General features: G+C 37.8%; 2 protein-coding genes across 5 annotated transcripts in view; one reads left to right on the forward strand and one right to left on the reverse strand.

Annotated features, from left to right (window-relative positions):
- IKKbeta (I-kappaB kinase beta) overlaps positions 1-16,027 on the forward strand; it is a 526,241-nt gene that overhangs the window by 193,521 nt on the left and 316,693 nt on the right. The window lies entirely within an intron of this gene.
- The window catches only part of Pax (Paxillin), a 198,687-nt gene that overhangs the window by 89,628 nt on the left and 93,032 nt on the right, over positions 1-16,027 (reverse strand). The window contains exon 1 of one of the 4 annotated variants that reach the window (XM_065221559.1): positions 12,163-12,792. The exons of the other annotated variants lie outside the window; for them this stretch is intronic. Within the exon in view, the coding sequence (XP_065077631.1) occupies positions 12,163-12,172 (10 nt within the window). The 5' untranslated portion in view covers positions 12,173-12,792. Of the gene's footprint in view, positions 1-12,162; positions 12,793-16,027 lie in introns of those variants that run through there. 4 annotated transcript variants of the gene reach the window in all.

The raw sequence follows: 16,027 nt of genomic DNA on the forward strand, positions 1-16,027 counted from the left end.
TGATAGTGGTGCTAGTATGCGTGGACGAGCTCCCAGTTAGGTCAAATCGACGATCGAACGCATTGTTTACAAAAGCAGATAAGTCTTTTGAAAAAGTAACCCAGGTGGAGTTGTTGCGGCATATTGAAATATAAGGTTTATTGTCAAAAACTAGTTATGCTACGAACCGCAATATGAGCAAAAAACTAAAAAAAATCAGAGGTGGGTAGTCTTGGACAATTTTGGAGGGGGCCTGTCCGCTTTGCCCGTTCCTATTGTGTAGCTACGGCATTGACAATGACCCGAAAAGGCTGTCAAACACTTCTTATGGTTGTTTTCTATTCCACCGTGGTCTTCGAAACTAGCAAGCCGTATAAGGGGCCAAATAGGAAAATACACTTTTCCCATGCGGTATCTCACTCATAATTAATTATATCTTAACTCATGATTCTGATTGAAAAACTGCGAACTGCAAAGTTTAAGGAAATTTATTGGGCTTTTCGTTAAAAATATTTTCAAGATTAAACAATTATGCGATAAGCGAATTTTAACCTACAAGTATCTCGAAAATAACAACTTTCGGCAACTTAGCATTATGAGCTTTTTTGTTGTAAATTTAATGTGTTTTAATAATCACCATTTCAAAGATATTCGATAACTGTAGGTAGTATTTTGGAAAATAGTACTTTTTTCAATAATTCATAACTTTTTTGTTTATGAGTTGCCCAGCAAACGCACATTGTCAATAAGTAGGGGAAACGCTCCTATAGTTGCGGTACGTTAGAAGCGTTAGGTTCCTATAGTTGTGCATGGAGACTCAATACACAACTATAGGAACCTAACGCTTCTAACGTACCGCAACTATAGGAGCGTTTCCCCTAGCACTTTATCTAAACGACAATATAAATATAAAAAATAAATATGCAATTTGAGTAATTTTATTTTATTTTTTTATAATTTTGATTTTTTTTTTTTTTGTAAATTACAAAATAATTTTTTACGGTGTATATTTTTTTCTTGAAAGGCACAATACTTGTCCGCAACTTCGCCCAAGACACCATCTCGATCAAACGAATCGTTCGCGAGATATATGTTTTTCTATTGATGCGTATCATTTTTGCATAAGCCCTTTTCAAGTGTTAGTCGTGTACAAAACTAGGGAACCAAATATGTAAAATGGCATGTTGGACAATAACAAACAACTGTGCAAAGTTTCAACATAATCAAAAAATCGTCCTTTGAAATGGAACTGTTGAGTACTAAATTGAATTCCTTCAAAACCGTAACAAAATGAGCTTGAGCTTAAATGATCGTACATTTCGTAGTATCTACGCTGTGATTGATAAGAACCAGCCAAATTTAACATACTTAGATTCAAATGAATAGTGCTTGGGATGACTTCTTCTTCTTATTCGCATTTCAAGGTTATTGCTTAGCGCATATTAGCTTATTGCGTGCTCTCAACTTAGTGTTCTAAATGCACTTCCACAGTTATTAATTGAGAGCTTTCGATGCCAATAACAATGCATGTATTTGTATACTTTGTGGCAAGCACAATGATACTCTGTGCCCAAGCAAGTCGAAAAATTTTCCAACTCGAAAAATACGTAGAACGGACCGGGAATCGAACCTAGCCACCTACAGTACCTTTAACGACTGAGCTAAGGCAGGCCCCAGTCTAGGAGTATACTAATATACTAAGTGGAAGCTCTCTCGAGTTTTCTCATATTCAAAAAGTTTTCCGGGAAAATCGAGGAAAATTTTACTCAGTGTATGAGTAACCAACGTTTGTGCGAATTTGACTGAACGGAACTCAAAATGAGCTGATTTAATCGGCCTCGTAGTCTCTCGCTCTTAAAAAATCTAATGATGATTCCGGGATGTTAAAACATGTTAGCACTGTAGGAACTTTGGCTTAAATTTAGCATCTGTAACTCTGAAAACACCACCTTACTACAATTTTTTTCGAAATTCGAACAGGTGTTGGCTTTTGTTCCGACAATAAATTCCCTCCAACAACCTCCCATAGCGAACGTTGTTTACGACTTCTATCATTCTCTGGTGATGCAGAAACTAGCACTTCAAACCAAATCGAGTTAGAGGGAAACCTACGCAAGTGAATGCGTGTGGAGAAAATGCACCTAAAGCGCCCACTACACGAGCAAAAATGTTTTCAATACTCCAAAGTATTTTCACTAATATTGATGCAAATATTGATGCCAATATTGACGCGGATTAAAAAAAATTACTTCATGTTTGAATATTTCCCCTCTTTGTTCCCTTCTGTTTGTCTACAGCAGTAGATGGGGCCAGTTAATGAGCATCTTTCAACAGGAAAATTGTCGTTTGTCTCGGAATGGTCAATCGGATATAACCAATTTGAGATTGAGAAACAGCCCTGTATTGATGACGCAACAAAAATATTGTTGGAAAGATTTACGTGACAGAAGTTTCAGTCGTGTGGAGTGCACTTAACACGCACAAAAAATGTTCAACATTCCAAATACAATCATTTGCTAGATTCTGATGATCAATCCGCGCTGCGGTCGTTAGCCGTCCGTCTTCTAGAACACGGTGCAATAAACGGAGGCGATTTTTCTTCTTTCTGGGACACCAGCGGCGACGACGGCGGCATTTATGGCGCTTATATTTCGTAATGCCTGTTTTGCGCTTTGATCCCGCCTCACCCACACTTCGGTTCATATGGCACCCGATATTTTCTGCAATCTAGGAAAGGAGACAACAACCGGTGACGTAATGTTTTTAGTTTCAAACCGGATTGATTGTATGGTTTGTGGTTGGCACAAATTCTCCAAAATGGCACATTACGATTAGATTATTGAAATTTATTGATCATTTTTGCTTAGTTGTGATTGGATTTCATCGTTGTGCATCTTTTCATACAAATCGGAAAACCTAGTCCGTGGTACGATGCAACGTTGTTTGTTTTTCATTTTACTGACTAGATCTCTGTGGCTGACTGGTACTAAATCACGAATCAGTAAATAGCTTAAAACAACATTCCAACTCCCCGTTGATTAATAAGTAGTCGTGAAATCAGTTTACCAGTTCGCACCATCTCCAGACGTCCAAAACGAACCTGTTTTACCCATACAAGGTCTTGTAATGGAACTGCATTTCCCTTCCTGACCCACATTTTCCCATTCCTCAAAGACGGTAGTTCACTTTCTAGGCGAATCCATATCTGTTTGTTTCCACCTCTGGATCTGGATCACGCACAACCTTGAACTTCCGCCAGATAGAGAAGTGTGAACAAGGAAAAACGTATGTGGAACAGTAGCAAGAGAAGAAGAAAAAACTGCACATACAGAAAAATGCTACTCCTAGTGACTGTTGTGTTGAGAGCGGGCTGGGAAGAAGTGCGATGCAATCGAACATAAATCATCTTTCGCTTTCAACGTCGTTTGTCTGCTATGATGTGGCTGACGACCGGGGGGAAATGTAACAGCTAACACATGTAGCCAGTCGGTGAGAAGTAAAGCAATCATTCATATCTATGTGATGTGCAGTCAGTATGCAGTTTTTGCGATGTTCGGTTTCATTCATGAGAAATTGCGTCTGGCGCTGATCTTGAGCGGAGATTACTCAGGAGTTTGCATTGGTAACAGACGATTTCGGTATGAATCATCTGCAATCTGATTAAAATTGGAATTTTGCAATGCTTAAGCTACGAATCGAATTATTATGTGCAATATATTTAGGACGTCAGCAAAGTAGAAAAAAGTTTGCATTTAACCAGAATTTGCAGTAAATCAAGTTCAAGTTATGATAAGAGATTTTACGTTTTCTTGTCAATCTAAGTTCACTCTTCCAGAGGCATTTTTTTTTCAGAGTAGCATTCCCATATCTTGTGTATGATTGTTTAAAATTGTTTTCTGCTAGCTGCTCTGTCAATGCCAATCGATACAAATATCAAAAATTTTAGAAAAAAAAACTTTTCACAACACACCAAACTTTAACTTTTTATTTTTTTTTTTTTTTGTAATAATTGTAAAATTATAAAGCTTTTAACAAGTTGAATAGAAATAAGTTCATGTTTTAGAAATAGTGAAATCTCTTCCTCCCTCTCCCCATCCATAAAATTGTAACTCTACACTACCCTCGAGACGACCGCGAGTATTCGGTTCAATCCCTGTAACTCTAGATTTAAGATATGGATTAAGTATGTATAACGAAAATGATAACTTGGCTCTGTAAAGTTTATTCGATTGAGCCTGTACAAATAAATCAATTCATAAAAAAAAAACACACCAAACTTCTCACATGGTTGTGATTATTGCCGGTAACGGGTTGTTCATGAATTACGAAAACAGTACACTCAATTCTGTTTTCACGCGATTTTTTTTCGCCTCAATTTTTGACCAAATTCAAAGCAACTTGTTTAAAAAAAATGGCAACAAAATTCAATGAAAAATATGGTCGTAAGGACTGTATCGAAAGCAAGTTATAAACAAATTGTTAATTATGTTTTGTGCCATGCTCTTCTTTACACTCTAGAAATATAAAACAAAGGAAAAAATATTCTTCAAAGTACTGATATTACATTTAGTTTCTCTTATAAGATTTTGCACAGTGTATTTTTGTATACTTTGGAGGCATCGTTACAGTTAATTATTAATTATTTCAAGGTTTCATAAGCCTCAATATCTTTTTGAGGAAACACATTACAATTGACGCTCAGTATCAGCTGTCAGAATTCAATAGGCCGTAGTTACGAATACATTGCATTATGTCGTTCTTAGCAAAAATCGAAATTTCTCGATTTTTCCGATTTTTGGCGATTTTTCGAAAAAAAAACGTGTAAATTTCTGTCACTATGATGCACATAAATGGAGCATCACATACCATACTAATTCACATTACAGATCGTGTAAATTTATGAGTCATTTCATGAAATATTCTAAATATTGTATGCAACCATCCATCTTTGTAAGCAATATTTCTTTCAAGTTGCTAGTTTACGTAAAAAGGGAGTTTACATGCTTCAATTTTAGTATGCATGGATATTTACATCACCATTAAAATTCATAATTTTTTGGTGTGTAAGATATGTATGTGCATTAAAGATTTTTTTTTTAAGTCAGCTTTTAAAGAATTACATAATTGATGAAGTAAACTATTTTTCGAGACACTTCTTATTATGAAAGCAAAATCAAAATAAAATTAAAGTTGCGTAAAAACCGAATTAAGTTTATACAATTCTGTCTATGCATGAGGATGAGGGAGGGGTTGTTAAAATAGCTTAAAAAGCATCAACGTAGTTAATGGACAATCTCTAACGTGTTTCAATATGGCACACTTTCCATTTGAACTGTATGTTTTTTTCTCTGTTCGGGACATAAATCTACTGCGACCATTAATTTGACCTATTGTAGTGTATCTTGTGTCCTTAATTTAGTGCATGTTTTAACTCCATCACTATTGAGAAGTGATAAAATATACGGTTTTGATACAATTTGCACGGCGCCGGTGGTGTAGTGGTAAGCGTGATAACCTCTCACCCCAGCAGGCCTGGGTTCATTCCCAGTTTGTACCGCCGTACAGTGGGACGAAATCAAAAAAGAGGGACATGGCCATTTACGACGAAACTATTGAGTGTAGCTTTTCGATGTCTTCTAGAATGTTTCTTCAATTTTTAAATACTACATTGCAGTGGTGAATTTTTTTTTGCTTGTATACAAGTGCAGTGGGGGGTATACACTGAGATAAAAAAAAATAACTTTTTTATGTTTTGTTGAAATTGATGATCATCTTCGGAAACATTGTAGATGAAGTCATTTTAAGGAACTTTGTGCAAGACGTCATGTTTACATCTCTCAAGTGGACGAAGTTATAGGGTGAAAATGGATTACAAAGGGTAGTACCCCCTTAAAAACCGTTTTTTTACCATAACTTTTTAGTTTGAAGTTTAATTTTTTTTTACAATGTTCTAGAAAGTTGTATGTGCTCTTAAACTGCACATTTTTGTAGAAAAAACCAAATCGCTATCTTTTTGTTTTAAGTATTTAAGTCCCTTTTTATACTTTTAACGCTATCTGTAAGGGGGTATATCTTGCATGTTAGCAGGTATTAGCAGCTAATCTCAACGCTATTTTTTTCAGCATCTTCTGGTCTACTGTTACAGATACAATTCATAGAAGGATCCAAGGGGATGCATAATGAATTTTCTAAAAAGTACCTCAATGTTTTGTTACGTTTTGCTGTTTTCCAGACCATTTGTTCAAGTGTTTACATTAGAGTGGGTTTCCCACTGCTCTTTCAGCGCTTATTCTGGTCCCCAACAACTTGGCAGAATTTGAACGAATTTACTTATAATCTCGATTTGTGGGAGAATATTAAATTTTGTAAGGGAAACGGAACGATCCTATTGATTTCAAATTTCACCCAAAACTCGGACATACATTGAGAATACTATACCAAACAACTTTGTCAAAGCTACTTGGAAAAATGGTCATGAAAATTCATTAGGCATCCCCTTGGATCCCGCTAGGAATTGTATATGTAACAGTAGGGTATAAGTTGCTGAACGAAATTACGTCGAGTTTAGCTGCTAGTATCTGCTAACCTGCAAGATAAACCCATTTAAAGTTGAAAAAAGTGTTGAAAAACTATAAATACGTATGTAAATCATTTACATGAAGAGATAACGATTTGCTTCATTTAGCAAAAATGTGCATTTTTAGAGCACTTACAACTTTATGAAATATTTAAAAAAAAATTAAAAATTCAAACTAAAAAGTTATGGTAAAAAAAGGTTTTTAAGGGAGTGCTAGCGTTAGTACTTTCACCCTATAACTTTGTTTACTTGAGAGATATAAAATAGACGTCTTGGACAAATTTTCTTAAAATGACGACTTATCTACAATGTTTTCATAGATATTCATCAATTTAAACAAGACATAAAATAGTTATTATTATTATTTTTAGTGTATACCACCCTTTATCAAGAATGTTAACTTTTCAATTAACGGCGCCGGTGGTGTAGTGGTAAGCGTCATTACCTCTCACCCCAGCAGGGCTGGGTTCAATCCCAGTCGGCGCCGCCGGGATGTTCTGAGGCATAACATCTCTGATCACGCCTTCCTTCGTATGGGAAGTAAAGCCGTTGGTCCCCGGTTCATGAGCTGATGGGTCGATAGGTAGGGTCTAGGTGTGGGAGCTGCCTTCCTAGCACTTCGGTAGCATTGGTGCTCAGCACGGAAAACAAGATCGACGGAAAAAACAAACCAAAGGAAAAAAAAAACTTTTTAATTAAAGTACTCAAAAAATTCAGAAACATTCTAAAAGACATTAAAATACTACACTCAATAATTTCATCGCAAATAGCCATGTCACTATTTTTGATTTCGTCCCACTGTGCGCCGGAATGTTCTGAGGCATAACATCGGTGCTTCGAAACTATTACGTCCCAACTGGAACTCAACACCTGCCCAGTGTTCTATATGATCACTTCCACAAATGTTAGCAACACAATAGTTGGGTAAAGAAGAATTGCATTGTAACACACCATCGACTGGAAATGCTTTCGGTAACGTGGAGCCTTAGGTAGTGATGAAACGTCGCAAGAACTATTCCACAGCCGCAGACAGTATATGAACAAGTAAAACGCGCACGCCTGTAGAATTGAATAAATACTAAAGAAGTGTGCGTTTGAAAAGTACTGTCGCATTAATGGCCCTTTGCTCATTTTCAACTTCTATTCAATTTGCATACTGCCGTACTCTAGCGGAAATATCCACTTACCCTCTTCAGACCTTTCTCTAGCTAATAAATTATCACACTAAAGCTTCATGTTAGATAGCATTTCCAACCAGCTCTGAAAATCGTAAACTTCACGTATTAAGTAACATAAAAACACTTTGAATCCACATCTGAAATGTATTTCGTTCAAAACAATTTAGTATCAAAAATGTAATTTTAAGTGAAAACTGATGTAATTTGCCTACATTTAGGTGAATTTAAAACAATTATGCTATAAAAAATTCAGTTTTATCACAAACCACAACTTTTGTAGAGATTTGCAGATTGGTCTTCAAATCAAGTAAAAATGCCAACTTCCGAATATTGCATTGCATAAAAACTTCACCCCAGGATTGAAAATTTGTTATTTGAATCTCATTTTAATTATATAAAATAAACTTAACATGCACTTCAAAAACTAAATTCAATAATACCTTATTACATTGTCCTTGCTTTTAATTCTACTACTATTGTATCACTTCCACTTTCAGTAATTCACTGTTTACTTCCACTGTTCACTTCCACTATTCATTTTCACTATTCACTTTCACTGATAGTGATAGTGCAAGTAAATAGTGAAAGTAAATAGTGAATGTGAACATTGAAAATGAATAGTGAATCACTGATAGTAAAAGTGATACAATAGTAGTATATTTAAAAGGATAAACAACGTAATAAGGCATACGATTATTCTACTAATTCAATTAATTGAGATTAAATTCATACATTTGAAAAGCAAATGCTAGTACATACAGACTTGAGAGTTATTAGTTTGTCTGCCATACATATGGCTGGGAACAGTAGTGTGAGTGGTCACAGTCGACGTATTTTCTGTGATAATCCGTTGCCTTTCCTCGCAACACAAGCTATCACAAAAAAGTACCAAACTAAAATGTCATATGACATGGCTTTCATAAGACCATGCCACGGAAGAATGTTACGCTTTCTTGTTGGTTTTTTTCTCATTATGAGAGCTGCCATAATAGTTTTCTTTTAACGCGAATGTTATTTTAACACTCGTGCTGTGCGAGAGAGGTGATGGTAGAGCATGAGTGTATGAAAATAATAATAAAAAAACTATAGCCTACGACAACCAAGCACATGTAGTAAAAAGCAATCACCGTTCAGGTTTATCAGTATGAAGTGATCAACTTCCTCCCGTTTTGCGGTAATCAATGGTACCTCGTGAAGAACGACAGCGTCCTCATAGCAACTGATTTTAATACCACTAGTTTGTACATTTCATTTTTTGAAGAAATTTATTTCCGTAATAACGATAATAAGTGATCAATTTGCTCCCAAATTACGGTACTACGATAGCATTTCTCGAAAGGAAAATATTTGTGTATTAATAATACAAAGGGTGTAAGAGTCTCATACTTACATTTGACGTATTTACCGTTTTATTTGATTAGGTATATAAAACTAAAGTAAATTTTGCGTTCTAGTTTGAATAATACTATCCAAAATGGAATACATACCTGAAATTGATAAAAAAAAAGAGACGTAATTAGAATTATTATTATATAGATTTTTTATAATAGAGGTTTTTAGCCGCAGGCTGGTACATCATCATCTGAAATTATAATTTTAATTCATATAATATATAAGCGATTCTCAATCTATGGTTTGCGACCTAGCCACGCACCGGTGGGTTGCGAGCTATTCTTGAGTAAGACGCAGAATGAACACATCGATGAAAATTTACTATTTTTCAATTTTTCTTAGAGTAATGCGTCATCTGGAAAATAAAAATCTTCATCAATCTCCTCTATGAAGATAACCAACCAAATATTCATCTACATTTCAAAATGTCGAAACTGCTTTTGTCCAGATCAAAGTTCAAAAACAAAAAAAACAATACCGTGGACTACAGGTAAATTGACACGCCGTGCAAATTATGGCTTAAACGACATTTAGCAAATGGAATGAAGAAAAGCGAAATGAAACGATGTGAAACGAAACGCAGAATCAAAACAAAACAGCAAATAAGGCTACCAAAGATTCCCTTTTCGGATGGTCATAGGGTTACTAGAACTTCAAATTAGAAATGATCTCCTATAATATGCACGAAGTGTCGTTAATGTTACCGGGGGTCCACGGGACACAAAAGTACATTGTTTCTTTATCATAGACCTGATTTTTTAAATCGGTCAACTGTTTCCGCAGGGAGTTTCAAGTACTCTACCCAAGAAACAATTTTGGTTTTATGAGGGTTCTGTAGACCATGATTTGGACTTTTAGAATGCTATAAAACCTCTATAAAGCTTGCAATGTTACTTGGGTATGCTCATGGAAGTCGAGAAAATTTCAATCCAGTAAGATTTTCTTGACCGAGCTGTAAATCGATACCACCGCCATCGGTTTGGTGAAACCACCACAACTGGATAATAGGGACATTGGCGTAGCTAATGGGGGTGCCAGGGTGGCCAGGCCCCCTCCAGAATTATCTAGGCCCCCTCCAGATAAATTGCCTAGCTACGCCAATGAGTATGTCTTCTTTCTTTGTTCCGCAATCTAGTGCCAATCACCGACGGACATCGATTGCCATCCATTGACGGCAATCGAATGTGCAGGAAGGCAGCTTCCACACCTGCGTAGGATATCACACCCATTCAACACATATGAACCGAGACTTTCCGAAGGAAGCCATGACCAGAGTAAAATCCTTATTACTTCATCGCTATTGAGAAATGATGAAGTATTCGGTTTTGATACAGTTGAATCGATTCTAATTGAAAGGTCCCGTTATTTATACCCTTCGAAGTGTTGAAACACCCTCCAAAAGCACGCCCCTTTGTCATTCAAAATAGGATTCCTTAGCAACAAAATTAAAGAATGACACCTATAGTGACCATGCATCAGATCCCTAGTCTTAACATGGGTACTGCGAACACAGCCGTTTTTGTTTTGCAAGTCAGCAGGAAACAACTTGAAAATTTTCCGATATCACAAATTGTTTTGCTAATGCACTGCTCACAATTTGCATATACATGCTGTCGAAAGTTCTCCCTTTGCTCCATAAATAACGTGTACATGGTGTTGGGAGTGCACCTACCCACATGACTCTTATAAAGTTTGTTTGCATTCTTCCTTCAGCAGTTCGTGCAGTTTCGTTCGTTCGTTACATTGTTTACATCCGAGTATTCGAGCAAGTTTTTTGTTGAAGAATATTAGTAAAAAAATGCCGAAATGACTATATTTTCAACATTGACCACAATACTTTCTCTGCCAACGGGGATTGTATGAGAAAAGTATCACTTTTAGCAGCTCTAGATCGTTGGATTCTTTTTGACAGCACCAGTTGGATTCTTTTTGACAACCATTTCATGTTTCTCCGCACCACTCAGGTCTTAACCACTTCAAACTAGAGAACAACGAATAGAAGATTAGGAATCACATAGATGAAGACTAACTAACTCATTTTTTCCTTGTTTCAAGATCCATCCTTGGTCCAGGCAACCCGAGGACTTATCACTATCAACAAGGCATAAAAAGTTACAAGGACTAAGATGTGTTCCTTTGATTACTGAAAAATCCTAGAAATTGTCAATTGATGTTATCTGAAGCTTCTTCCAAAAGTTTTTCTGACTTACACGATAGCTTCCGCTGGATGGTTCATGCAACTTCTGCGCTGCATCTTATGCCGGAAGCGGTGGGTACGATTCTCGGTTCGGTTAAATATCAACTTCCCCGGGCATAGAGTATCATAGTGCTCGCCACACAATATACGAAAGCAAAAATGGTACAGACAAATAAAGCTCTCAATTATCAGCTAAAGTTGAGAGCAGAAGGAAAGTTCCAGTTCAAACGAATGGCCAAAGACAAAGTATAAGAAGTACAGCAATTGGGACAAGAAATCAATCAATAATCACAAAAACAAAAATACCACATATATCATGTTCTGGAAGTCTTGATCCACCTTCTCATTGAATAAGCTCAAACATATGAATCCAATCAAATCGATTCCATTTCATTCGCAATGCGGCCAGGTTAAAAAAGATACAGACGCACACACCACCGGTCTAAAAATAGCGTTCCGATTTTTTTCGCTTTTCCAACGTAAAATCTTTTTCACCAAAAATTTCTTCTCAGATTCCTACGCAAAACCTGCAAGTCTGCGCAACGAAAGACATATGAGATGTAAACCTTTATTCCATTTCACGTTTACAAGCAAAAAAATGCTGACTTAGCACCAGCCAATCGCTCCGTGAAGATCGCATGGGTGAGCAACATAAACAAAGCGCAGCACGCGACATATAATAATCACCAATACACTAACACCGGAGGTGCACAACAATCTCGATCGCCAAGTCGATCACCGTCGCCAACAGGAATGACGTCACTTTGTGATGATCGTACTTTCATTGCGACGACATCCAGCGCGATGACAAATCGCTTCTCATACGAACAAATTCTTACCAGACATCATTGCTGCCGACTTCCTTAGCTCTTCTGGCACTGCCTTGGGAAATGGCCTCTGCAATCACTCCCTTCTTCTTTTCAACCGAATTCCTGGAACACCACCGACGACTGATCCGAAGCAAATTTGGCGGTCAGGTTCAACCGCAGATTTGGAGCAAACTTGGCAGTTTTATGATTCACACCGACCCCGATCGTTCTGACCTTGCAGATTTCCCGGATCTGTAGAATTTCACGCTGAAAATCGCACTTTTTCGACCATTTGCGCACACAGAATCCACGGAACGAACGAAAACGAACGCACTCAAATAAACACAATCACTACAGCCAGCGCCAAGTGAGGTCCGTGGATTTTAGCATATGAATTACTACTGCTGCGGCCTGTCTTTCTGCGCGATCGCGATCAACCGAATATGTACTGCAAACTGCGCGCCGAAGGTGCGGACAGCAGACTCCTACCCTAAATCCAGTGACTACGGCCAGTGACGAGACCAGTTTCAAGTGATTCTGTGGAGGAGTCGTGTGCCGATTTGGGTCTATAGGTGGTAGATCGATTAATAAGGCAATATGGTTCCGTCGAGAGGCAGCGTTCTGTTCTGAGGCCGAAGACAGCACCGTGCGGTGATACTGAATAATCCAAGCGACAAGGGTGAGTGATAATGCGGCGCAAAGTGTGTAAGTGTTCCGCTAAAAAATGTTGTTTTATTTGAGACATTCCAGCTAAACGCGCACGGTGTGCCGGAAGTGGGTTGCGATTGGTTAATGTTGAAAGTACTGTTTGTGAAGCTGCTTAGGGGTGATGCATTAAGTATGCATGCATTAAGCTCGAGAGGGGGGGGGGGGTATGACGGGGTGCACAGTGACCAAGGGGGCTTAATTCTTCCAGAATTTTAAGTGACGTACTCAATGGATGCTCTCTTATAGCACCGTTATTGCCATGGTTATGGAGCTTATCCTCAAGTTTTCAAAAGCCTTCCTTTTAACATTGAATCCAACGAACGTCACTCCGTCAGTCATAGATATCGACAGAACCTAATTATTCATCATTTTAGCTGATCTAAAAAACCCAACAATTTTTTCAAAGAATCAACCTAGTTAATTAGGGCTGATCACGGATGATTTTAAATGACCAAGTGATAAACAAATCCGTAATTCCAACCAATTTCAATAAAATCTTCAAAGAGAGTCACCGCGCCAAAGGAGTCCCCCCCTCCGATCCATCCATGTGGGCACAATGTGTGTAAGGTCGCACAAACATTTAAAACCCCAGCTGTAGCGCAAATATTTACGAGTACGAAACAGAAATAAGCAAAGCTGGAGAGTAACCGAGAACGCATATATTTAAGCATTCAGTCAATATGTGTGCTAAGCTAAATCGCAGAAGATACGTAAAACTCCTGATTATCGACTGCATTGAATGAATGTATTGAATAAGTACAAATCGGATCTTCCCCCAGCGGCTTGTGGTGCTCCTTTACCAACGTGATACATAAACGAACCGCACAACAATCGAGAGGTTTATTCTCCCAATACTGTAGTAGGAGAAATTATATTGCGGCGATGGATGACCATAAACCACACAGGCATTCTTGGAATGATGTCATCCTTTAGTAAACAACGAAGCAATATCAATGAAAAAACGAACGCTTGGTAAACATAGTGTCGTTTATTAACGTGTGTGTTGGTGTTATAAGGTTATCTTTCCGGTCGGAAGCACTTTATGCGAAGGGCCCACGACTGCCACATTTGACGATCCATCTAAGGTAGCTCAGCCTACCTAAGTTAATTTAAATATGTAGATCACACCAGCAGGACTGAATCGCGAAATGATGACCTCAAGCTTCCAGCAGATCGAGTGTATAGGAGAAAGAATCAAGTTCGATCGGTAGTCGATCGGTAGTAACAGTACTAAATATATACCAAAGCAAAGTTGACTCAAAAGCTTAAACCAGCTTATAGTTGCCAGCAGCGCTACCTGATGTCGAACATTGACCACGTAAGCTTTGGCAGAATGAATGCATGTGAGCAATTCCACGTTAAATGACTAATCGATCCGACACGACCTTCTCCGATGTGCGTGAAACTTTGCATAATTGTTTGTTATGAAATCTAATGGCGGTTTCATTATTTTCCAAAAATTATAGAATGAAGACGTGATTTCCAATTAAAATGGCATAGGAGTCAAAATTGCAGGAAAAAATTAATGCCTCAAGGAAAAATATACATAGAAATTTTTTAGCAATTTTGTGCAAACAATCCAAAAATGTGTTAAAATTTAAATAACACAAAATTGACATTTATTTTTGTTTGAATGATTTTTATTGAATAGCTTATGAAAAATCCTAAATGCTATTAAATTTCCATAGTGGACACTCTAAAATTAACAAAAATCGAAGCTTTTTCGCTTCGGACGGCGTGACACTTGGTCCTGCAGTAAGCAGACCAAATCAGCGGCTAAAGGTGTTCAGTCCGCATCGTGCTCTCTTGCCGTGCGGATCTATTTGCTTTTTGCTGAAGGAAGTGTTACTACTACCTAAAGCTACAACAAATTTAAACAGCACTTTTCAGTGCTCAACCTGTAAAAAATTTTCTACCTTGTTCAACTCTTATTCCTCTTCGATCCTTGTTTGGACCCTACCCGAGGTAATCCTTCTTGGATATCGATTTGGAAAATTCCTCTTCGATCCTTCAGATTCTTATAGTAATCTGCTTGGAAGTCGATTTGGATAAAAATTTACTGTCGCCATGGCGCCTAAACGCAAAAGAAAGGGGCAAACTCTTGACCCCCCTTCTGATGAAATTAATTTGAGTAATCAATTTGATTTGCTCACGGATGATGAGAATGATCCATCATCCAAGAAAAATTCTAGTAAACTTTCCCGGCTTAATGCCAAGAAGGAAAAGATTCCCCCTATTGTGATAACCACTACCGATTTCCATGCTCTTCGCATGGAACTTTTGAATTTCGTGAAAGTTAAGTTTTCACTACAAATTGGACGTCGGGGTGAATGCCGTGTATTGGCTGAAACCTTGGACGGATTTAAATGTCTTCTCAAGTATCTTACTGAGAAGAAGCACAAATTTTTTACTTACGACACCAAAACTGAACGTGTGTTTAAGGTTGTCATGAAAGGACTGCCCAGTGGTGAATCCCTGGATCAGATCAAAGATGAACTGGCAAAATTACTTGGAGTTGTGCCACTCCAAGTAATCAAAACGAAAATGAAATCCCGTCCTGGCGATTCGCGCAACGGGATTTCTAATGATTTTTATTTAGTTCACTTCAAGTCTAGTGAACTAAACAACCTTAAGGCCTTAGAAAAAGCTAGCCTTATGCTCCATGTCCGAGTGAAGTGGGAACACTTCAGGAAGACTGGAGGAAATTTCCAAAACCTCACCCAGTGCCGTAAGTGCCAGGGATGGGGTCACGGAACTAAAAATTGCTACATGCCAGCTAAATGCATGAATTGTGGTGATTCCTCTCACGCAAAGGACGACTGTCCTGTGAAGGAAGATTCTAAGAAATTTAAATGTTCAAATTGTGGTGAAAACCACAAATCCAATTTTTGGGAATGTAAGACTCGCAAAGCGATCCTACAATCTCGTTCTAACCGTCAGGTAGGAAACGCTCCACGTTTCCGACCAGGTACAAATTCCTCTGCTGTTAACAACGGTCAGCGAGGAACAAATTCTACATTCGTACCCGTAGGTACAAATATCTCCCCTGCTTCAAATGTTTCATCTGTACCTACTCCCCTCGCTGCTAACAATGTTGAGCGAGTTAATGGCTATTGCAGCGGGTAGAAATCAAAATACTAACCAACGTTCTAACGGAAATTTTGACAATTTTGACTTAGGAAGCATT

Source organism: Ochlerotatus camptorhynchus, unplaced genomic scaffold (genome assembly GCF_037179485.1).
Source record: "Ochlerotatus camptorhynchus isolate MF236.1 unplaced genomic scaffold, CSIRO-AGI_Acam_v1.1 ptg000144l, whole genome shotgun sequence".
NCBI classification, from domain to species: domain Eukaryota; kingdom Metazoa; phylum Arthropoda; class Insecta; order Diptera; family Culicidae; genus Ochlerotatus; species Ochlerotatus camptorhynchus.